General features: G+C 42.8%; 2 protein-coding genes across 2 annotated transcripts; both read right to left on the reverse strand.

Moving 5' to 3' along the window:
* Positions 1–5657: 5657 nt before the first annotated feature.
* On the reverse strand, positions 5658–6304 carry ACRALDRAFT_2035830 (uncharacterized protein). The gene has a single exon (XM_071020788.1). The coding sequence runs from the start codon at positions 6235–6237 to the stop codon at positions 5860–5862; it is 378 nt and encodes a 125-aa protein (XP_070874214.1). The 5' UTR covers positions 6238–6304; the 3' UTR covers positions 5658–5859.
* Positions 6305–6337: 33 nt separating this feature from the next.
* Positions 6338–9443, reverse strand: ACRALDRAFT_2042961 (uncharacterized protein; the record flags this gene model as incomplete). Its single annotated transcript, XM_071021302.1, has 6 exons — positions 6338–7227; positions 7342–8658; positions 8713–8765; positions 8835–8919; positions 8989–9106; positions 9327–9443. The coding sequence occupies 6 exons, from the start codon at positions 9441–9443 to the stop codon at positions 6338–6340; spliced, it is 2580 nt and encodes an 859-aa protein (XP_070874215.1).
* Between the last annotated feature and the right edge of the window lie 15591 nt (positions 9444–25034).

The following is a 25034-nucleotide window of genomic DNA, read 5'->3' on the forward strand; positions in this document are numbered from 1 at the left end:
CTAAACCTAACTAATAAACATCTTATCCCGGTCTATTACTATACCCTCTAGGCTACCGAGTCGGTACTTAATTTCCCTATATAGTAGCGCCGCTAGCTAGGGTGCTATTAAGTCCTTCCTTATAGGAATAAATAGGGCGTATTTTATATACCGGTCAACGATTATTAAAATAGCGTTATATATTTACCTATCGGCCCCTTTTATAGGCGGTAAACCTATAATAAAATATATACTAATCTCTTAGAACGGATATATAGGTAGCGGTAGCGTTTATAGCTAGCTATACGGTTTATATTATAGCACTTATACCCCCTAATACGCTGAATATACGGCGATATAATCGCGAATATCCGCCGCTAAGTCCACCTAGTAGAACTTTCTTAAAATCAGCTTAAGCGTTTTATTCGCTCCTATATACCTAGCTCCAGGGTTATCGTGGTGCTATTATAGGACCTCCGCCCTTAGCGCGCCCTGTATAGGCAGTACTAACCGTCCCTTAAATAGTAGTATATCCTTTTCTCCGAGAGAGTACCCCGCTCTTTTTCCGGTCCCTTAGCGAATATTCTTAATTAAGGATATATAATCCGGGTTAGTGGTCTATAGCCCTCTAACCAGATCTTCTAGTTCCTCGCTAATAGTGCGCCGACCTACCGTTTCGTTCCTAGCTAGCTCTCGGGCTATAGAATATAGGATATATTAATCCGGTATTATAATAACCCTAGCCTTATTAGCCTTAGGCGTCGGCGATATCTTATCGGCGACCCTTCGCTAGGTAGTCGCCCTATACACTATATCTTATATTCGGGAGTGGGTAATAGTAGCGATAATAATATACCGGGTACCGTTAATAGGATATAGGGGTTATAGCCCTTTTCCGTCCTTATCTTTTAAGCTAGGTAGGGCCCCCTCCTATAGAGTCTATACCCGCTTATATTTACTAGGCCTATATTCGGGTAGCGTTACCTAAGCGGCTTAAACGTATACGATCTTTACCGCGTTACTTATTAGAGTAAGGTGGATACTTATAATCCGTTAATAAATACTTATTAGGAGGTCGCTAACTAGTTATAACCTTTATAATAGGGTGGGGAGTATATTATCGTATAGCGTCTTGTCCACTATATAATCCGGCTATTTTAATAGGCCGTCTACCGGGTTTATTTTACTTAGGCGGTATTATACTTTAAAGTCGAATAATGATAATCGGTATACCCACCTAGTAAGCCTTCCGTGAAGGTCCTGTGCTAGCGCGTTTAGCACGCCTTTAAGCGCCTAATAATCCGTTAGTATTATAAACGCCTACCCCGTGCCTTTAAGGTAATAACGCTAATACTTAAGGCTTTTTACTATAGCTAATAGCTCCTGCTATCCTATACCCTATTATTACTTTATCTTAGAAAGCTTCCGCGAGAAGTAGGCGACCGGTCGCTATCTAGTTTTATACTTCTAACTTAGGATCCCGGAAATAGCCTTATTCGAGGTATCTGTCTTAACCCTTATATCTAGCACTAGGCTTTAGTACCGTAGAATAGTCGCCGACCCGAAGGCGACTTTTAGTAATTTAAACGCCCGCTTAGCGTTATCCGGGAACTTAAAAGGTCCTTTCTTTTTACCCGCCTAGCTACCTTTTAATAGCGTAGTTAATAGCGTTATAACTTTAGAGTATCCCTTAATAAACCTCCTATAGAAATTAGTAAAACCGAGGAGAACTTAGATATCCTGGAACGACTTAGGCGCTGGCTACTTAGCGACTATATATATATATTCCGGATTTATCGCGATACCTTTACGGGTTACTATATACCCTAAGAAATCTACTCGGTTATAGTAAAATTCGTATTTTAATAGTTTCGCGTATAGCTAGGCCCTATAAAGCCGATCTAAGACCTTCTTTAGGTCCTTTATATACTATTCCCTTAACGTGGAATATATAAGGATATTATCTAGGTAAGCTATATAATATATATTTAGTAAACCGGCGAGTACTTAGTGAATATACGCCTAGAAAGTAGCCGGAGTATTTAGTAGCCCGAATAGTATAACCGTATACTCGTAATGGCCGTATCGTATTCTAAACGCCGTCTTTTAATAGTTCTCTTTCTTAATCCGGATCCTATAATAGGTATCTCGGATATCTACCTTAGAAAAGTACTTTGCCCCGGTAAGCCTATCTAATAGCTCGCCGACTAGGGGCAGGGGGTACCTATTTTTAATTATTATAGCGTTTAACCCTTAATTATTAACATAGAGTTATAAGCTACCGTCCTTTTTAGGCACGAATAGTATCGGTAAGCCCGCGGGGCTTATTAACTATTAGATACAACCGCTTACTATCCCTTCGGCGATATACTTCTTTAGCTCCTTTAGCTAGGCTCGAGATAGGAGATATAACGGCCTAAATAGCGGTTCCTTCCCGTCTTATAAGTTAATTATATATTCGGTGTCCTTTAATAAGGGCGGCTCCTTTACGGCCTATTCCGAGAATATATCCTAGTAGTTAGCGATTTCCGGCGGTAGCTCGACGACTAGTCCGTATATCACCTTATCGTCTATGAACAGAATAGTTATATCCGGTATCCCTGGTATAATAATAATAGCGGTAGCGATATATATTATATACGCCTTTGCCTGCTTCTTAATAACCTCGCGAGCCTATAGCTCGGGGTCTATAACTAAGATCGGCCCGTAAAAAATATTTAGCGGGCCGTATTAATTAGAATACCTTCCTAACATATACTATTATTCGAGAATAGTAATTATCTAGTACCCTTAGGTCGATCCGTATATAGAAAGACCCTTTTTAATAGGCGTGGCCGCCCCTCTGCGTCTAGGAGATAGAAAGCTAAGCCGTATACTCCGCGAACCCTTACTAGGCTATTATCGAAGCCTTTAATCTCCGGAGTCTTAACCTTTAAGAGCGGTTTTAACCCTAGGCGTTCTACTAACGCCGGGCTAATAATATCTACCTACGTATAGGTATCTAAATCCACGCTAAACTTAATCTCCTTCCCGTTACGGATTACTATCGCTATAAATCTCGCTACCTCGCTAATTATAATCGCGGGCTAGTTATTAGGCGTAGGTTTAGCCTCCCCGTTTATACCGACTCGTTTCCTAATAAATAGAGTTCCCTGACCCGAATATCGTTATCGAGGTCGTTATATATAGCGTGTATATTACTAACGCGGGCGCGAGCCTTCGCCGCCCTGTTATTAGTTATTCGTTATTCCTTATTACTATAATAGTCCTTAGAATAATAACCCTTTTTACCGTTGTTATAGCACTTGCCTGTGAAGGCACGCGTGCTAGGCTATGCTTACGAAGGCTTTAGACCTAAGCCCGATACCTTTTAACCCGTTAGGGGCGCCCCCTTCGAGTCCTTACCTAGCTTAGCGGGCATACGCTAACTAGCCGCCGGAGTGCTTACCCGGCTTAAGCGACTATCCGAACGCTAAAAGTTCGATAAGGTCCTTTTACGACTAGTATCCGATTACTTACTACTTATTTTCTTAATAGGGCTTATATCCTAGAATGGCTATGCCTCTTAAGCTAGTATCACCGCCTCGTCTAATTCGGTTTTCCGCTTTTATATCTTATCCTTAATACGTAAAGGCAGCCGACTAAAATAATCGCAGGCATACTTTTTATTTCCGCTTATCTCCTAGCCTAATAGCCTATATAGGTTATCCTACTATTTAAATAGCTTTATCGGTATTATATCGCTAGTTATTCGTAGTTTACGAAGTTCCTTATAGTAATAGTACCGTTATATATCCCGGGATAGATACTCTTACCGAATAAACGCCGTAAAGTCGTTCGAATTCGGGTTAGCGATTTTCCTAGTATAATACCTCTAGGACGTCTAGAAGGTATATTCGAGCTTCGTTAAAGCCTATTCGATCTGCTATAGCACTAGGGCACTAGGTCTAAACTAATTCCTAGCCTTAATCGCTACTAACTAATCGTCGATTTCTATAACTATAGATAACTCTTTAATTAGCTTATAATTATATACCGGCGGTTTTTCGTAATCGCGCCGGGGCGCTAGTCGTTTAGCGAGCTTTTTTATAATTACTCGATTAATCTCGCTTTATTACTAAAGATACTACGAAAATATCGTAATTAACGCCTTTTATATCGATATTAAGGAGCTAGCAACGGACCGCCGATTAACCTACGACCCGCTATCTTTAGGACTAAGCGTAACCGGCGTATCCATAGACCCCTTATTTTTATCCGGTCCCTGCTCGGGCACCGTTATTACTAATTTTAGTATAATAGGCGCCTACTTAGCGTCCGCCTTATTAGCTCCCCCCGGGGGGACGCTTATTCCTTAAGTCCTTCTCGGTGGTATCTTCGGCCTAACTACCTTAAAGGTATAGAAGTTAAAGAATTATAACGAAAGGAAAGTCCGTAGACTTTAGTTAAGGAAAAGATATTATAGAAAAGACTTAATAGCTTAGTATCGTAGAGTAATTATAGTATATTCGTTAACTAAGCGCTAACTTTAAGACTTTAACTTAAGGGATTAAACTAATCCCTTAATGCACGTATAGAGATAGGTTCGGATCGGTGGTCCGTGCGCGGCCATCGGTCCGACTATATGCCGATAGGTCTGCGATTATCTTATTATAAAGTTTAGGGGCGAAATAGATATATTAATAGGTAGGGAGGTAAGGTGGAAGACACGAATTAAATAGACGTTGTACCTAGGTAGGTAGGTATACGTTATAGTCGAGGTACGAAGTAGTTATACGACGTAGTGTACGAAGTCGTGTACGAAGTAGTTATACGAAGTAGTTATACGAAGTATATACGGTACTTTGCGTTGTTGCGTAGACCCACTAAGACCCACTAATTACGGTCGGAATAGTAGGACTTATAGTCGTTCCAGATAAGCCTAAAATATATACCGGTAACTATTATAAGTAGATATATTAAAAGCAGGGGTTTTTCTATATAAAGTATAGGAGTTTAGATATACTAAATCAGGGAGACTTAGTATCCTATTAATCCACCTTGTAGCTCCTTAACCCGTAAGTAACTAATAGCGCGTTAGTAACTCTATAAGAACTACCTCCTATATAGCGTATATTATATACTTTATATAGCTACTTTAAGTATAAGGCTAGTATAGGGGCGTTATACGTTATATATTATATATTATACCTATACGTTTTTAAGTGGATTATATAAGGCCCGGGTGTGTTAGTATAGGTATATTTCGAGAGGATTTATTAGCTGCCTATTTAGGCAGGTAATATAAGTACCTTTAATATAATTAAACAGGGGCTAGAGTGTACTTGTGTAGGTACAACTCCGCGCCGACAAGACAACCACGCGTAGGCGGGTACATTTGCTCGACATTCATGTCGACTTACCTATGCATACCTAGGAGGAGTAGGACCATCTCCGAAAATAGATAGATGACGGGAAGGCTGAGACACAGCTCGTTCTTCCCTGGAAACCTTGCCAGCGTCTGCTAACTTCTTACATGACAGAGTGTACTCCAGATGCAATATGTATATTCTAAGCATGCCGTTGGGAGTAAATCGCTGTTCTCGGCGTCTACTTGCATCACGGCTCTCAGCATGAACCTGAGAGAGGACAACACCAATATGGTGAGAGACCAGGCCAGCCCTGGAACGTTATCGGTATGTCTGTTATTTTCCTCCTGTAATTAACAGTGTCAGGCGAAGACGCCACGTCGAGATCTTGGTAAGTGGATGAAAATCGGGTGCTCACTGCTGCCGCTGCGGCCAGCATGCATGAGCCCCCTCTCGCGAAAAAGCGGGCCCGTACATAGCTATGATACAACCCAGCAGCTCCTGTATGCGATCTTGCCGAAGCCAGATCATCTCAGCCACCGGCTGCGCGACTACACACGTTCCTCGTCTCCGCTGCGCATTGGATCCTAGATGCATGCCGTTTAAGAGTTGCTCGGCGAGGGCATGGCCTGGCCTCCCTTGATCTGTCGGCCCCAGATACGTGTTCCTCCGCTGCGCTGGTTGCTAGATCGTCTGCTTGTCCATAGACAACCTCCTCAGCCACAATGCGCGGGCTATAGGCTAGAGTTCTGGCCACTATCCTATCCTTGGTCCTTCCGAATAACCTCCAGCGAGGGAAAAAGACTCGATAAAACGCCCCTCCCAACCCTCGTCCGTAGAAGTCACCATCCTTATTGGAAAAACTTCGAACCCTTCCTGTGTGACCGGTAGATAAAACATTTGACTCCATTGTCGTCTTGTGACCCGTGGCATTCCCCCGGCTGACAGGGTTTCTCTGGAAAGAAAGAAAGAAAGAAAAAAGAAAAGGGAAAAGCATATTTCAAAACGCCTCATGACTCTTCGTCGGACCTTGCGTTTCCACCCGTCTTTAAGGAAGGAGAAATGTTGATGGAGATCTTCCGCGTCACGCCAGACGGGCCGGGCCGCTCTGCAAAGCTCTTCCGCCGCTTAACCATGCTGCCGGGCGTGATGGAAGCGTTCGAGCCAGCGGAGCTGCTATTCCGCCGCTTGTGCTGCATCAGCTTCTCCAACTCGTCGTCGTCCTCCTCCTCCCGACGTCGTTTTTCGGATAAACGTTCCGGTGGTGGACACAAGGCAGGTGGAGGTGTTACCGGCTGCGTTTCTCCCGTCTCGTTGGGAACCGGCTTCGCCTCGTTCGACGGCGACGTGGCCGGTTTATCGGATTTTGCATCGGCTTCCTCGTCTGAGGGATAATCGACCAATGGCTTCTGTTGCTGTGGTGTCATGGTCGCCCCGTTTGTGGGAATCCTGTCCAGTGCCTTGCTCTCCGGACTGTCGCCGTCGTCTGACGTATTCCAGTACTCTTCCTCGTTTGCGTCGATGGTAATATGTTCCATCATCCTCGAGTTGGGTTGCATGGGCCTTCTCGGCTGCTCATCGGCATCGTTGTCTAGGAAATATTCCATTGTGCTACCTTGGGACTGGTCCTGTCGGAAGAGTATGTCGCGGAAGGTCTCCATGTAGCTGAGCGAGAGAAGTTGTTCGCGGTGATGCTGGGTGAGATACTTGATAAGATTCCTTATGTTTTCCTTCTTGATGAACTCAAACAGCTCCAAACAAGCCGAATTCAGAAGGTTGTCTCTGGGCATACTTTCAGAAAGAACATCTAGGATGGGACCCAGGACTTGTTTCTCTGCCATATGGATGATATAAAATTCGTCCTGCGACGCAACAAGGTTCCGGAAAAACCTAATGGCCACTGGAGAGGGGAGACGAATAGGTTAGTTAAGTGGTCGCCATCGAAATGCTTCAGGACCGCCGAGGGGATTGACGGGATGGGGAGGGCACAAGGACACATGTGGCTAGCACATACCGAGCCGTAGGTATTTCTCCGGACAGCTAAGCAGCTGGACGACACGCTGGACAATGTTGTTCTGTAAAACAAAGAATTTGCTTCTATGCATGTGCTGTCGGATGAAGTAGCAAAGGGTGTCGATCAAATATGTGAACATGGAAGCTTGCTGGACAGGGAAGTTCATGTCTTTCCGGCCCTCGAGAGCCACAAGTGGTTTGAACAGCTTCTTCGCCGTGTGTTCATAGAAGTGGGCCAGGAGCAGTTCGTGCATTTCGGCTGCAGGCGCCATGCGAGCCCTCCCGGGGAACTCCCCGTTCGCCTTAGCGAAGGCTTCCTGAGCTTGGACCTGAGGCCCATGGTCTAGGAGTATCCTCAACGAGTCGGCAATCTGGGACCGCACGCCCAGGTCGACTTCTACGAGGAGAAGGTCTACCAGAGAGTCTGTTAGGAGCGGCTGGTTGTCCTGGACCTGACGGTAAAGCGTCTGTCGAATCATATGCGGGTCATGGTCAATCATGGACACAAGGATGTCCGTGGCACCGACCCGAACGGCAACATCGCCATGTCGCAAACCGAAGTTGATGACCTGGAGTAGGCCATGTGCGATGAAGTTGTTGTAAAGGGTTTGACGTGCCGGGGGCTGAAGATTCTTTGCAATGGAGAGGCATTGCTGAATGAACAAGACGGCGTCCTTCTTCTTCCTGGCGTCGGGGGGCACGGTCCTGAAGATGCCAAACAGCTCGTTTAAGAAACCGGCATTTCCCTGAAGGTGCTGCACAATGTCGACCTGATTGAAGAAGATCAATGAGTTCAGAACCGAGAAAGTCGGGTCATCAAGGATGCGGGCTAGGACGACGTCTTTCAGATACTGGAGCCGATACGTCTGGTGTATTTTCCGTCGGATCACTTCGTCTTCAATGGGGACGACCTCCTTGTACCGCCCTTGGTTGTCGAGCCAATGTCGATGGTTGGCCTTGTGGCCCGGAAAATCGGGGTCGTACTCGAGCGCGCCCACCACCCCCAAGACACAATCATCAGAGACGGCGTGTTCGATGATGGCGGTATCGTTCAGAAGTATGGCTATCTTCATGATGTTGCACAGCCGATGCAGATCCGGCAGGCTCTCCAAGTCTTCAGCCATCTCAACGAGCGGAATGAGCTTCCCAATATAATCGTCGCTCATGATGAATTTGGTCAGGGCATCACGCCCATTGGCAGTCTGGCTCATAATACGCATGGTCCCTTCAATTTCTGCGAGTAACCTCAATTCGGCAGGTGGAAGGCTTATAGTACTCGGCGCCTCAATCGCGAGGTCGTCGGAAAGACTGTCGTCAGCTGCCGAGAGTGTCAGCAGTCATTTGGATTTGACGGGAAACGGGATAGCCCTACCTGGTCCGGCTAGGCCGCCGTGGAACGTCTTCTGGATTCCGCTGATGAACTTCCTTCCATGACAATGAGCACATGCACGTCACGAAATGGAGTAGCGAGGTCGATGGCTGCTCTGAACATACCATATCAGATGACAACCCTCGGCCTCTTGGAAGGAGAGTGCCATATCGGTGCCACTGCTAGGCTCTGTCCAGACAATTAAAGTCTCTGTCCAAATCGGGCAAGTTAGAACGCCAGATATTTCGTGCCAGGAGAGTATGTTGGTCGCCAACATGCCTTGTTGCTTCTGGAACCCATCTTCCTTGCAAATTTTTGTCTCCAATAGCAGCCGATCGGGTTGGTCTTCGGATTCGACGTAGACTCTGGGGTCGCGGGCGTGGCCATCATCCGATTGCTGGAACAGGATCCAGTTAGCAACGAGCATGCGCCACATGGGAATACAGCGACGGCCGACCATTCACTCGCCAGCAGCATGACCTGAAGAGATGGGCGGGTGGGATAAAGAAGAAAGAAAAAGGTTATAGGCGGAGAGAAGAGCGGGATCCAAGTTACGACTGGAAAAATAAGACAGGGAGAATGTGGACCATAGGCCGGCAAGTCGGTAGATGACATACCTGGGTGAAGCCAGCGGTACAGAAGCCAGTGCCTCTGTCAAACCAGTCATTATTGCGCAGCTCGTAGACTTTGACGCGCTTCTTGTCTGTCGCCTGGTGAGGCACGGATTGTGCCATCATCACCGGCTCAGCGCCCACCACGGCGTCGAGATGGGGATCGGTGATGTCGGGCGCTATATTATCTAGGTGTTGTTGCAGAGTCAACTCGGCGTCGATGGGACTGAGGACGGTGAGCGCCAGTTTCCTAGATACTGCGCCGCAGGGAGGCGCCGCAGAGGCTCGGGCGGCGGTGACGGCCGCAGATGAGTTGGCGAGTGTGGGCGTGGGGGGAAACAAAGTCGCCTGAATCGTTGCGATGGCGCCGGTCGCGTTGGTTGGTCGGGTCGTCTTCGAGAAGGATATGGCACAGTTTGATATGGGGAAGGAACTTGGGGTAGTCAAGGTGAGGCCATCAGGAGAAAAGCTTCGGCAGTGGTATTGAAGCCGCGTTTGACGGATTAACAGACTGACGGGGTTGACGTGACAGCCGAATGAAATAAATGGGAGAGGAACCCAGGTTCGCGCGAGACGGCGCGGCACGGAAATCGAACGACGAGCGCGTACGTCAAAAAGATCTGGAGCTCGTTTATACGCAAGATGATGTGAGTTCTGTGGCTCGTGGATTCGGGAGGGGGAGTGATCTTTAGCGCGCCGCAAGATTTGCGTGATAGTTTGTAACCGGGGAAGGAGGAAAGGTGAGGCTGGCTAAGGCCCGAACTGGGGCGAATGCGTGTGAGTGGGCGGCCTGTGTCCCCACACTTTCCCTGTACCTAGGTATGGAGCTATTACCTCATATCTTGGGCCGTGATGGAGGTACCGAGGTACCTGCCTATAAGGCTACACCCCCCTAAGGATTAAATACGTTAGTCTGTGACTTGCCCCACATCCTAAACGATCATTAGTATCGGTCTCTTTATATATAAATTTATAGCTATAATGGATGGGAAGGGAGGAATTAAAGATAGCTATGGAGGAGGCGGAGGCTCCTCTTAATCTTACCCAGTTATATTCTATTATACTTAAGTATACAAACTAACGTATTTAATCCTTATAAGGTGTATATCTCGATATAGCAGGTGCTAGAACAGTGTATATACGCGTAATTCGTATAGCTCCGAGTGCCTAGTTAATTATCAGGCATTTATGCCTAAGGTCCCCGAAAAGCCCGAAAATCCCAAAGGGTTATATTCAAAGAGCCACGTTATATACTGCTCCGAATACGGACGTACTTCTAATAGATATACTATAATGCTTTTACCCCTCTTTTATCTATATACTGAATATCGTAGACTTATACTCTTTTATAGTCTGTAATATATATAAGTTATACTTGCTACTATATTAGTATCCTGATAGTTATAAGCCCGGCGCTCTAGTGAAACGTCTTTATTCCGGTCGATCTAATAGTTCTAGGCTCTATGCCTCTCTCTTTTAAAGCCCTCTTTTTAAAGCTCTTAATCGATTGAGCCTCTTTTTAAGTCTCCGCTCTGTTGCGGATAGAGTCGTCTATTAGCCCGTCCGCCTGCCTATTATCATCAACCCCTTTAACTGCCTCTATTAATTCCTTCCCCTTCTTCCTTCTCCTTCTCTTTCTTATCTAATTAACTGCCCCTCCACACCGTCACGATAACTTCGGTTATAATAACCTCCTCTAAGGACTGGTATTACCAGTATCTACGGGTAATAGAAGTCGCCCTTTTTAACGAGGTCATAGAGTTCGTGGACCCGGATCTTAACTATAATAAACGCCTATAACGCCGCTAAAAGGTTAGTCCCCTTGCCGAAAGCAACGATGGTAAATAGGACTAAAGACGTAAGCTATGGCTCTACGCTTATAACGAATATAAGTAGGAAAAAGCCGCGATTAATGCGGTGTTGGATTATATCACTAGAGCTATAGACCCGAGCCTCGTGGCGTCCTATACTAGTAAAAACGACCTAAAGAAAATCCTACGAATTCTAAAGGCCCGTCTTAAACCTAATAATGCCGCCTAAAGGTCTTTTATTAAGCGTTATTAGGATAATTATATATAAGCTATTAGGAAGATGCCTTATTAACGCTGGCTTAACGACTTCCGTAAGTTATATAAAGAGGTAAAGACGTATTAGGTTTGCACGATTAATTCGAAGATAGATTAGCTTAACGCATTTCTTAACGCGATTAGATCGATTTCCCTAGAGTGGTCGGAACCCCGGTTTTCTATAATACTAACGGAAGAGAATAAGACTAAACTGCCAGATATCGAGACCGTTATTAACGAATATACTACCTTATTATATTATAAGCACCCTTTATATTTAGATTAGAAGCCGGAATTATCGTTATTCTATATAGCTATATTTCTATATAGGATCGTTAATAGGGTCGCTAAAACGATCGTTAATAGGGTCAGAGTTAAGGGACTAAACGGGAATTTATTTACAATCACTATATAACCCGGAAGACACGCACCTACTATAAACTAATTTAGACCTGCCCGAATATTGACCCGACCTGGAGAAGGAAGTCCTTTAGAATATCTAAGGAGATAGAAGAACGCTATAACCAGATTACCACTAGTTAAAATAATGAATGCCGAAAGAGGCTCTTTACTAACTTTAAAAAAAAGTAAGCGAAATAAGGGTTAATAGAAGTCACCCTTAAAAGAACCTCCTAAGAATTTATTTAATTTCGTGGCTACAGGGGGCGCCAGTTCTTCGGACTCGGATTCGGACAATAGAACCAGATCGTATAGTATATATAGCTTGATATTAATAGTAGCTGTAGGTAGACCTTTTAAAAATAAGCAATTAGTGCATTCTAGTATTATAAGATATATTACTAATAAACGCTACCTACTATAAGATTATCGGCGTGCGGAAGAGTATATAATATTCGATACCGGTAGAGGAGAGTCGCATCCGGTTACTAGATTCGGCACTATAACGCTAGAAGTTAAAGATTGGGATTATTAGCCGTATACGCTAATATTAAAAGATATAGCATATATTAAAGGATATCTTATAACCCTTATATTAGCCCTCCGCCTGCTTCTAATAGGGTTACTCGTTACTGGCAGATAGGCGTTAGAAATTAAAGAAAAAGATAGGACTATTACCCTGCCTTTAAAGAATATAGGAGGTTAGTTTGCCCCCTAACTAACGGAATAATAGAGCTTTTTTAATGGCTCGAAATCCCCGATTATTAGCGTTGCTGATACTCGGTTATAGTATAAGCAGCTAGGCCATATAAGCGCCGATGCCTTTAAATATATCACGACAGCCTATATAGACGGCGTAGTCTCTAAAGAAGAGTTTCCCCTGAAAGTCGAGTATAGGATCTTTTCTATTAGTAAGGCCCGGAGACTAGTATCACGACGGTTACCTAACTATAGGCTTATACGCCCTTAGCAGCATATAGATATCGATATCTTCTCTAATAACGAGTCCTTTAATAGGCTTAAGAATCTAATACTATACCGCTACCCCTATGTACACTTTATCGTGGGGGACTTCCTAAAGGACTATAAGTGAGCTTTTCTATTAGTGATATCCTTCGAGCTTTATATAATAAGGTAATACCTCTATTCGATTATAGTGATCCGTCTAGATAATAAGCGAGCCCTGTAGAGTAATATTAATAACTAGGCTTATATCAAAGGGATCCTAATCGACAGGTCGTTACTAAATACGGCCGCCTAGAACGCCGGGGCCGAACGCCACGGCGTTATTAGATACGCTATCACCCGGGCCCTGGCTATCGCCTCTGGTATGTAGTAGGATATATAGCCGGGGATTATCGCCGCCGCGATATACCCATATAACCTAATTCTATACCATGACCTTAGGTGGAAGTCGCTCAACGGTTATAGAGATAAGTAGGTTAATAACATAGATATCGAGTATATCACAATTACCCCTTTAATCGGTTATTTAAAGAGGTACGGCTACCGTGCCTACCCCTTAACTGCTAGTTACTAGCGTGGCCGCCGGAAGCGTCAGAAGCTCGCGGAGAGGGCTTATATCGGTTATCTGATCGGCTATGACAGCACTAATATCTATCGGATTTAGGTGCTAAAGCTAGGAAAGGTCCCGCGTATAAGAGATATTAACTTTAATAAAAAGATTCTGTATAAGGATCGTGATATAGACTCACCTGTTCTATTAAAGCTTTTTAAAGAGCTTAACCTGCCTAAAGATACTAAAAAGGACGTCTTAGAGACTATTAGCGTGATACCAGTTTACCCTTAATTTATAATCTTATAGCGGAATAGGATAATAGAGTCGTTCTAGGATATTAAAAGGCCGGAATACCTTAAAGCAATTAAAAGAGGTAGAGCAGTTAAATAGATTATTAAATAAGAAGAGGTTAAAGTAGTAGCTATTAAAGTAATAGAAAATTCGACTCCCTCGCCTAATTGTGGAGGGGAAGAGATAAGTTATGTATAAGCGGCCGGTTATAGGTTGATTACACTAAGTGAGGCTGAATAATTGAATTAGCTAGAATTAAGGAAAGGAAAGGAAAAGGTCTACGGAGGAGTATAAGATTTACTAGGTTTATATAAATCCGCGGTGAGGGTAGCGCGAGGTCCGAGCATCGGACCTACGCGCTGATTAACAGTTCCGGCCTTATACTGAAGCTATATATTTAAGGGGTTAACCTATAATATTACCCCCCTCTCCCCTTCCACCCCCCCCCCCCCGCCCTCTGGGGCCGCGATAGCTAAGGACCGATTCCTCTTATCGTCCTAATATATCGCGAGGGAGGCGTGTATCCTCCCTTATATTAAGCAGATTCGGGTTATACGGTATTTATAGCGATTTCGCCTATAAGTCGTTAATACTCCGCGCTCCACTAAGCGCCTACCCGTTATATTACATAACGCTTAGTCGCTCCTTCCTCTTTATTTATAAGCTACTATAATAAATAGCTTTATAGGTTTTTATCGTTATCCGTAGCTTAATATTATAGTATAAGCCTAGTTTTGCCCGGTTTTCTATTTATAGTCAGTTCTTCCTTATATAAGCTTATAACGTCGTTTTAGTAGTAAGTTCTATTCCTAGTTCCGTGTTAAAAGCCTTATCGCCCTGTACTAACTCGCGGTATAATCGTCTTATCCTTATAACTCTTAATTAATTCTATAATTTGTATTATTTTATTTATTCTATTAACTATTATAAGTCTCCCGATAAGCCCCCGTGTCGATTTAGTTAGGTCGTAGGTAACGGCGTGCGTCTAAATAGCCGCCCCCCGCTATAGGAGTACCGATATCCCGGAGAACCCTGTCTAGTATCTGGCATAGGCCTTACGCTTTTAGGATAGGTTACTAAGGCATATTTTCAGGCACGAAATTAGACTCTAGACGTAAGGTCCCGGTATATCGTAGAGTCGCAGAGTTCTTCCCGATCTTCTACCAGATCAGATCCTTCTTCTACAGAGTCGATTACATAAACAGAGTTTATTAAATTAATAGATCTACGGCTAATTTTATTTATACTGTTTATATAATACACGCTGCCCGGCGCCTACTACGTCCCGGGATGTATATACTAGGAATCCGACTTGTATTTGGCTAGGAGGACACCCGGGAGATATATAGGTATTTAAACGTGTCCACTAGGTACTTCGTATATTGCGACGTGACTTAACGATATACTGGGACCTTACGCCCAGAGTCTAATTTCGTGTCCGAAAATATACCTTAGCAACCTATCCTAAAAGGGTAAGGCCTATGCTAGATACTAGACAGGGTTCTCTGGGATACCGGTACCCCCGCCGTAGCGCTTATAACGCCCACGAAGGCATTATTATAGAAGCTCCCGCCCCTAGTAATATTACCCCCCCCCCGGCGCCTCTGATAATAACAAACGAAGCTAATCAGTTAAAAGCGTGGCTAAGGAGGCCCTCGCCTATACAGCGAATACCGGTAAGCGCCTAGCAAAAAAGAAGGTTTATAATAAGGCTTAGTACTTTGCTGTAAGTATCTTATTAACTCTCCGGTAGGCTATATCGCCTTATAAGCGGTAACGCGGTCTAGTTTACCCTCCTAGCCGCCCCTATAAGGCATTTTACTACCCTTACGCTAATTATATTAGCGGTATTAAAAAGAAGTTTAACTAGACTTGCTATAATTAATCTAGGCCTAGTATAGCTTATAAATTATAATAAGCCTAAATACTATAAATACGCTATAGGATCCTATATATACTACTCTATAAATTCCGTATGGTTTATAAACCAAGTCATCGTGACTAACCTTCTTAGCTCCCCGCTACCGCCGTTAAGTTCGTTAAGCCTATAGCTAATATAGGTTATACTATATATAATAATTCTAACGATAATAATATAAGTGTTTCTAAGTTCTTTTCCGGGTAGCCGCTAACTCTAGTCTAGCTCCGCGAAGCCTTCGAGTTAGGTTATAGTAACTACTATACCTCTCTGTCTAAGGTAAGCCCCGTTACCGCCCCCGCTAACGCTAACCCCGCCCCCGCCCCTATTAGCGATATTAAGGGTCTCCGTTATAAGGTAGAGGCCGTCCGCTATAAGGTTTACGAGCAGGGCGTAGCGATAACGCGCCTCCTAGAGGGTATCCTCGCCGCCCTCTAAGGAGGTAGCGGTCCTATTACTAATAATAGTAATAATAATAGTAAGGAGGGCTTAGGCAGTAATAGTATTAATTAAAGTCTTTTACGGAGGCACTATCCATCTCCTCCGAAACTAATAGGGGAGCTAGTTAATTCCCCCACTTTAATTAACTTATAACTAAAGGTTATACCGCCCTTATATTAAGTTCCCTTTACCCTTATACGTTCCTTATAGTATATTCGTATAGGGGCCCGTTATTCTTACCTACTAGGCCATATTCTGCGTTAAAATCATCTAATGCTTTTGTATTATATACGGCGTTTAGTATTTCCTACAGAGACCCGTTATTCCGACTATACCACTTAGTTATTCCGACTATAGTTCATATATATAACGTAGATAGACCCTTCGGAATACCAATACAGTAACTACGGTCGCAAACCACTCTAACGTCTTTTAACAAGTTGATTATTTTGATCGCTCGGATTAATTAACGGATAGCTCGTTTATTCAATTAGCAGTAGAAGTGACTCCTCTCCTTCCTCTTCCGCTTCCTCTTCCACCTCCACGGCCACGTTCACGCCGCCCACGCCCACGGCTATCTTATTCCTGTGACGAGATAACGAACGCGCCCCCTCCTATTCCGTAGATTAACGATATAGATTTTAACGACATAGATTAACGACGTAGCTTAACGACGTAGATTAACGATATAGATTAACGACGAGTACCACTATTTGCAAGCGGCCTGTCTACTATTTGCAAGCGTCCTAAACCTAATTAGGAAGGTTACGCGAGCCCGCGCAGTAGTCTGTATAGGCTACGATCTTGGCTGCAGATGTCCCGTACCGGTATATATGTATCACGATAAGGTTTTCTCTCCCTTGCTCATTACGAATGTCCGTTACGGTAAATTCACTGCTTATTTTGACCTCCTTGTATAAAGCTCTAGTTAATAAGAATATACGATGTCGTGATAGAAAAAGAGGTGGAAAGTGGTGGAAAAAGAGGTGGAAAAAGGAGGTAGAAAAAGAGGTGGAAAAAGGAGGTGAAAATTTTTTAAGGTGACACGTAGTGGTAAGTGATTATATAACCTTATCTATGTGATAGATAAGACCGTATCTATATAATAGATAAGACCTTATCTGTGTGATAGATAAGACCTTATCTGTGTGATAGATAAGGTTACGTAACCACCCACTACTACGTGTTACCTTAAAGAATTTTCACTACTTTTCTACCTCTTTTTCCACCACTTTTCTACCTCTTTTTCTACCACTTTTCCACCTCTTTTTCCACTACTTTTCCACCCCCTTTTCCTACCTCGAGGATATAATATAATTTAGGGTACTTTGACATGATGGAAAACAGGTTAGAATAGCTGCGATTTTATAGCGTAGGGTATTAAATATAAGTTATAGTGATTAACGGCTGTTTTACGTATACAAAACGTTTATCGTGATATAATATATCTATACGGGATATCTATAGCTAAGATCGTGGCGTATACAGACTACTGCGCGGGCTCGCGTAACCTTCCTAATTAGGTTTGGGACGCTTGCAAATAGTAGACAGGCCGCTTGCAAATAGTGGTACTTATTGACGACGTAGATTAACGACGTAGATTAACGACGTAGATTGACGATATAGATTGACGACGTAGATTAACGACGTAGATTAACGATATAGATTAACGATATAGATTAACGACGTAGATTAAAGATATATATAGACGATGAGGTTATAGGAAGATTGGGTCTGATTAGAACTATAGTCGGAATAACCAAGTATTATAGTCGGAATAACGGGCCTCTTCCTATATAGGCTCCGTATATCCTATCTAGTATACTAGCACTTCGCGTTATACGCTATAACCTCGCTATTTATTCTATATATATAGGATACTATCTATCTCTTATTCTTTATTGCCGTGGAGGGCGTAATTAGTTTAGGCTAAGGGTCGGCCACGACTTACCCGGGGAAAGGGTCGCGGCTAGCTCGCTTTAGAATATCGATATAGAAGTGGGTATATATTATAAAGGGGATATCTAATTCGATAACGTAGGGGTTAATTACCTTTATTACTCTATATTTCTAGTATAGCTAGCTTAGCTTCTTTAAGGGTCTCGGTATAGAATAGTTAGCTATAAATACCTAAGCGAGGTCTCCTACTTCGAAGCGTTTATAATAGAAGGAAAGTCTATAGACTTTAGTTAAGGAAAAGATATTATAGAAAAGGCTTGATAGTATAGTATCGCAGAGTGATCGTAATATCTTCGTTAACTAAGCGCTGACTTTAAACTAAGACTTTAACTTAAGGGATTAAACTATATCCATTAACGTACGCATAGAGATAGGTTTAGATCGGTGGTCCGTGCGCGGCTATCGGTCCGACTATATACCGGCGGCTCTACGATTATCTTATTATACTGCCCCCACTCTAATAAGTCTGGTCCCTATAACGAGATAACCGCAGACCTATCGGCATATAGTCGGACCGATGGCCGCGCACGGACCACCGATCTAAACCTATCTCTATGCGTACGTTAATAGATATAGTTTAATCCCTTGAGTTAAAGTCTTAGTTTAAAGTCAGCGCTTAGTTAACGAATATACTACGATCACTCTACGATACTATACTATTAAGCCTTTTCTATAATATCTTTTCCTTAACTAAAGTCTACGGACTTTCCTTTTATTATAATTCTTTAACTTCTATACCTTTAAGGTAGTTAGGCCGAAGATACCACTAAGAAGGACTCGAGGAACGAGTATCCCCCCAGGGGGATCTAATAAGGCGGACGCTAAGCAGGCGCCCGTTATACCGAAACTAATAATAACGGTGCTGAAGAAAGGCGAAGCCGTCACTATGCAGAACGGCTCCGCTAGGGCCAAAACAAACAACCAACCAATAGGCTAGCCAAAGGGAGGGTCAGGCTCGTCACGGGTCCGTATCTAGAGCTAAACGGGTCCCGAGGAGACGGTCGCCGGGCCTCTAGAAGGGTCGGCAGTAGTCCGATCAGGGGAACGAATAGCTAGATAGGCAGGCGGGCCTACGGTCGGCTCTTCTGGATCGTCTAGATAACCAAAAAGGGAAGGATGATGCAAATTATGATTGTGATGGGTGATGGGTGACGATCGTGAAAGATCAGACGAAAAGCTAGCTAGATATAGTGGGTCTATTCCGAAGAATAGCCGCATACAAGACCAGATCTCTGGGACCAAGTAGTCACGTGATATCCAACGTCCTGACCCGGAACACGGGCCTGCCCCTCTACAGTGCCCGAGAAGGGACCGGATAAAAATAAGGGGTTAACGGATACGCCGGTTATACTTAGTCGTAAAGATAGTAGTTTATAGGTCGATTAGCGATCCGTCGCCGGCCCCTTAACGTTAACGTAAAAGGCGTTAATTACGATATTTTCGTAGTATCTTTAGTAATAGAGCGAGATTAATTAAGTAATTATAAAGAAACTAGCCGAATAACCGGCGCCCCAGCGCGATTATAAAAAACCGCTAGTATATAATTATAAGCTAATTAAAGAGTTATCCACGGTTATAGAAATCGACGATTAGTTAGCAGCGATTAAGGCTAGGAACTAGTTTAGACCTAGTGCCCTAATACTATAACAGATCGAATAGGCTTTAACGAAGCTCGAATATACCTTCTAGATATCCTAGAGGCACTATACTAGGAAGATCGCTAACCCGAATTAGGACGACTTTATGGCGTTTATTCGGCGAGAGTATCTATCCCGTGATATATAATAGTATTATTACCGTAAGGAACTTCGTAAGCTACGAATAACCGGCGATATAACGCCGATAAAGCTATTTAAATAATAGGATAACCTGTATAGGCTATTAGGCCAGGAGATAAGCGGAAGCGAAGAGCGTGCCTATAACTATTTTAGCCGGCTACCCCTACGTATTAAGGATAAGATATAAGAGCGGAGAACCGAACTAGATAAGGCCGTAACGCTAGCTTAAGAGGCGTAGCTATTCTAGGATATAAGCCTTATCGAGGAGGCGAGTAGTAAGCGATCGGATACCGGTTATAAGAGGAGGCCCGTTATTCCGACTATACCACTTGGTTATTCCGACTATAGTTCCAATCAGACCCAATCTTCCTACTACCTTATCGATCTATATCTTCAATCTTCATAATTAATCTACGTCGTCAATCTACGTCGTCAATCTACGTCGTCAATCTACGTCGTCAATCTACGTCGTCAATCTACGTCGTCAATCTACGTCGTCAATCTACGTCGTCAATCTACGTCGTCAATCTACGTCGTCAATCTACGTCGTCAATCTACGTCGTCAATCTACGTCGTTAATCTACGTCGTTATTAATCTATGGAATAGGAGGCGGCGCGTTCGTTGTCTCGTTACAGGAATAACATAGCCGTGGGCGTGGGCGTGGGCGGCGTGGATATGGACGTGGATATAGAAGAAGAAGAGGCATTACTACTACTGCTGCTATTAGCTTTGATCGAACTAATGAGCTTATCTATTAATATAACGTAATTAATTGTCTAAGCGATTAAAGTGATTAACTTATTAAAGGACGTTAGAGACCGTAGTTACGAAGTACTGGATTTATATTCCGAAGGGTCTATTTATATATTGTATATATGAACTATAGTGGGAATAACTAAGTGGTATAGTCGGAATAACGGGTCTCTATAAGAGCACCTTATTAAACTTCTAGCGTTCGGATAGTTACTTAAGTCGGGTAAGCACCCCGGCGATTAGTCGGCGTATACCCGCCGAACCAGGTAAGACGGACTTAAAGGGGGCGCCCCCGACGGGTTAAAAGGTATCGGGCTTGGGCCTAGAGCCTTTATAGGCGTAGCCTAGCACGCGTACCTTTATAGGCGAGTGCTATAACTACGGCAAAAAGGGTCACCGTTTAAGGATTACTATAATAATAAGGAATAACGAATAACTAATAATGGGGCGGCGAAGGCTCGCGCCTATATTAGTAACGTGCACGCTATATATAATAACCTTAATAATAATATTCAGGTTAAAGAACTCTATTCGTTAGGAAACGAGTCGGCGTAGACTAGGGGGCCGAACCTATACCCGATAACCGGTTAGCGATTATAGTTAACGAGGTAGCGAGATTTATAGCGATAATAATCCGTTACGGAAAGGAGATTAAGTTTAGCGTGGATTTAGATACCTATACGTAGGTGGATATTATTAGCCCGGCGTTAGTAGAACGCCTAGGGTTAAAACCGCTTCTAGAGATCGAGACTCTAAAAATTAAAGGCTTTAACGGTAGCCCGGCGAGGGTCCGCGGAGTATACGGCTTAGCCTTCTATCTACTAGATATAGAAGGGCGGCCACGCTTACTAAAAAGGGTCTTCCTGTATACGGATCGACCTAAGGGTACTAGATAATTACTACTCTTAAATAATAGTATAGGTTAAGAAGGTATTACAATTAATACGGCCCGCCGAATATTCGTCTATAGGCTAATCTTTATTATAGACCCCGAGCTATAGGCTCGCGAGGTTATCGAAAAGCGGGCGACGGCGTATATTATATATATCGCCGCCGTTACTACTATTATACCGGGGACGCCGGATATAACTATTCCGTTTATAAATAACGATAAGGTGATATACGGACTAGTTATCGAGCTGCCGCCGGAAATCGCCGACTACTAGGACGTGTTTTCAGAGCAGGCCGCGAAGGAGCCGCCCTTATTAAGGGACGCCGAATACACGATTAACTTATAAGACGGGAAGGAACCGCTATTCGGGCCGTTATATCCCTTATCTTAAGCCTAGCTAGAGGAGCTAAATAAGTATATCGCTAAAGGGATAGCGAGCGGTCGTATCTAATAGTTAATAAGCCCTATAGGCTTACCGGTGCTATTTATACCTAAGAAGGACGGTAGCTTATAACTCTATATCGATTATTAAGGATTAAACGCTATAATAATTAAGAATAGGTAACCTCTACCCCTAGTCGGCGAGCTATTAGATAGACTTACCGGGGTAAAATACCTTTCTAAGGTGGATATCCGAGATACCTATTATAGGATCCGGATTAAGAAGGAGGACTGTTAGAAGACGGCGTTTAGAACGCGGTATAGCTATTACGAGTATACGGTTATATTATTCGGGCTAATAAATACTCCGGCTACCTTCTAGGCGTATATTCACCGAGCGCTCGCTGGTTTACTAGATATATATTATATAGCTTACCTAGATAATATCCTTATATATTCTATATTAAGGGAATAGTATATATTAATATTATACTTATAAGTAGTAATAATCTTATAAGTATACTAGGTATCGTAAATACGATATCTTGGTTATTACTTAAGCAAATAACGTGGCGTGATAACCGTCGCGTAAGCTGTTAACGTAACAGTCGCCACCCAATCTTTCAGGGTCTTTTGCCAGCCCCGGATCCAGGAAGAAATCCTAGAAGTCAGTTCTATATACATACACGTTTTTACACGTTTTGTGAAACAAGCAGTAATCCTATGGATCTACGAATTTAATAGCTATTTACTTAATATTCCTCTCTTCCGCGCGTACAGCCTACTACTCGTAGCCTAATTTATCAAAAGGTTATAAGCCCGGGTTAGCAAAGAAGGAAATCTACTCTTTTCTACCCTTTTATTCTACTCGAAAATACTAAAAAGACTCCTGCCTTTTCAGGCCACCTGCCTTTTCAGGCCATCCCTTTATCCTCTCCCGGTCGCAGATCCTTATCTCCGACCGTACGAAATCCCTTTATTTCCCGAAGATAGCTAATCGAATCGAACCGTTCGTTCCGATACCACGGTTTAAAGCTCTTTATTCTTCCTAATACGGTAGCCAAGAGGCCAGCTCTTTATTCCTGTTCCGGAAGAACCACACGATCGGAATAAGACTCTTTGTCACGATCGGATATACTATTCCTTTATTTATAAAGGGACTTTTTGAAAAAAAAGGATAACGAATACGTGGATTAAACGCAGCTGCTTTTGTGGTTGTTATAGCTCCACGAATAACAGCTATATTAATTGAGCCACTTGACCTACCGCGCTGCCTGTAATAACAGGATATCGTAACGTGGTATATAAGCTTTTAGTAAAAAGTCCGCCCATGGAAATCCTGTTATTCGCTTTATACGAGCATCGCTTTTCTTCGCGTCGCGAGATCTATAAATAGCTTCACCGTTTAGACCCACTTTTCGATCCACTTTTCGACCCACTTTTCGAAGCTAGGCTAATCAGAATCAGACCTTTAGCTCAGTATTCTTTATTTCTATCCTTTATCGATAACGCAATAAAGAAAAAGGAATAAAGGAAAACGAATAAAAATAATAAAAACAAATCGTTAAATAACTCAGTTAATTTTAACCTAAATAAATAATAAAAAATATCGTTCTGCTGCTTGAAAATGGCTTAATAAGAGACTGGCAAAGAAATTTCCGTCCGGAAGCTCCAGGGCAGCACAGACTATTAAAACTAGACCATAGGAATACACGCTCACTTCGCCCGCAAAGCAAAATATATTAAAGACGTTATAAAGCCCCATCTAGTAAATCCTTCTGTAAAACAGAAGGAGGAGTCTCTGAAGGTAGCTAGAGATATTCTCTCCGCTCTTTTAGACGGTCCCTTAACCCAGGTTTAAGGAATAAACGAAGCTTTAAAAGTATAGGAAAAACTAAAGGATTTATATAAAGCAAAGGGATTCCAGGCCGACTATATCGTCCTGACTTCTTTTTTTAACCTCTTGCCTTCTAAATTCCCTAATCTTAAAGCGTATTTATATAAAATATAAAAGAGACTACTTACCTTAAATCAAAGAGGTATATCCTTTTCTGATAAGGTGGTCTTTACCTGGATTCTTAATAGTCTCGATAAAAGGTACGAATCTATAGTAGGGCAAATAACTCAAGCTCTCCGTCACGATATTACTAGTTATATACTAGATAAATTAATAGCGGAATTAATAGACGCTTTAAGAAAGGTCGATTAGCCGTCGAATACCCTCCTTATATAAGGTTCGAAGTTATAGAAGAATAAGAAGCCCTGGAAGAGAACTAAGGGTTTATTCTATAAAAACTATAAGAAGCCTGGCTATACGCCGACTAACTGCTACTTTCTCTATCCTAAAAAAGCACCTAAGAACTAGGTAATAAAGGATAATTCAGGATTAAGAAAAAATACCCAGAATAGGGTAAATAAATCCTAGTCCTCTCGAAAGGATAAGGAAAAGAAAGGAGGTGGAAATACGCGTCTCTCTCGAAGAGAGAAACGTATAATAAACCTCGTACTAAAGGCAAAGGAACAGCACGCCTTAGATATGTCTTTAGAAGAGGAGAACGACGAGTCTGCTACGGTTAATATAATTATAGATCAACAGAATCAACCGCAGGATCAACCGTAAGATTAGTTACAGGAAAAAGAAAAGGAAAAAGAATAGGAAGACGATAATAAAAACGAAGAGGCCGGCGTTATTTTTAAAGACGTCCCCCCTCCTCCGTTTCCTCTTCCAGACCGTCCTAATCCTTTCACACAGGATTTAATAGATATAGATCAGGTATTTATTATCTTTTCTAAGAATAAAGATATAAATAATACTAACCTTAATATAGATTGGTTAGTGGAAAAGATTCATGAAATACAAGCAGAAAACAGTATCAAATTAGATCTGAATTTCTATATAGATAGTGGGGCTACGGCGTATATTATTATAAATAAAAGACTCTTTTCTACTTATAATTCTAAAAAGAGAACTATTTATTAGGGTTAGGTAAAGGAAATAAAGATATAAGGTGAAGGAGACTGCGTTATAAAATTCAGGGATACTAGAAAGCTTCTGCTTTTAAAAGAGTGCCTTTATATACCGGATATAGGCACGAATATTATCAGTCTCTCTCGTCTTAATAATAAAGCTCGCGGTCTTACTAGAAACAAGAAGCTCTTATTATTTAATAATAAAGAGCCCCTCTTTCTTTATACAACGGCTTTGCTTTATAACGGGCTGTACTGGGCTGCAGCACGGGCACTATCGTACGGGGGGGCTGAGTCTCTGAAAATAAATACAATAAATACTAAGAAACAGCTATAAAAGGGTTCTATA

This window comes from Sodiomyces alcalophilus, assembly GCF_042370955.1.
Source record: "Sodiomyces alcalophilus JCM 7366 unplaced genomic scaffold ACRALscaffold_5, whole genome shotgun sequence".
Classification (NCBI taxonomy): Eukaryota; Fungi; Ascomycota; class Sordariomycetes; order Glomerellales; family Plectosphaerellaceae; genus Sodiomyces; species Sodiomyces alcalophilus.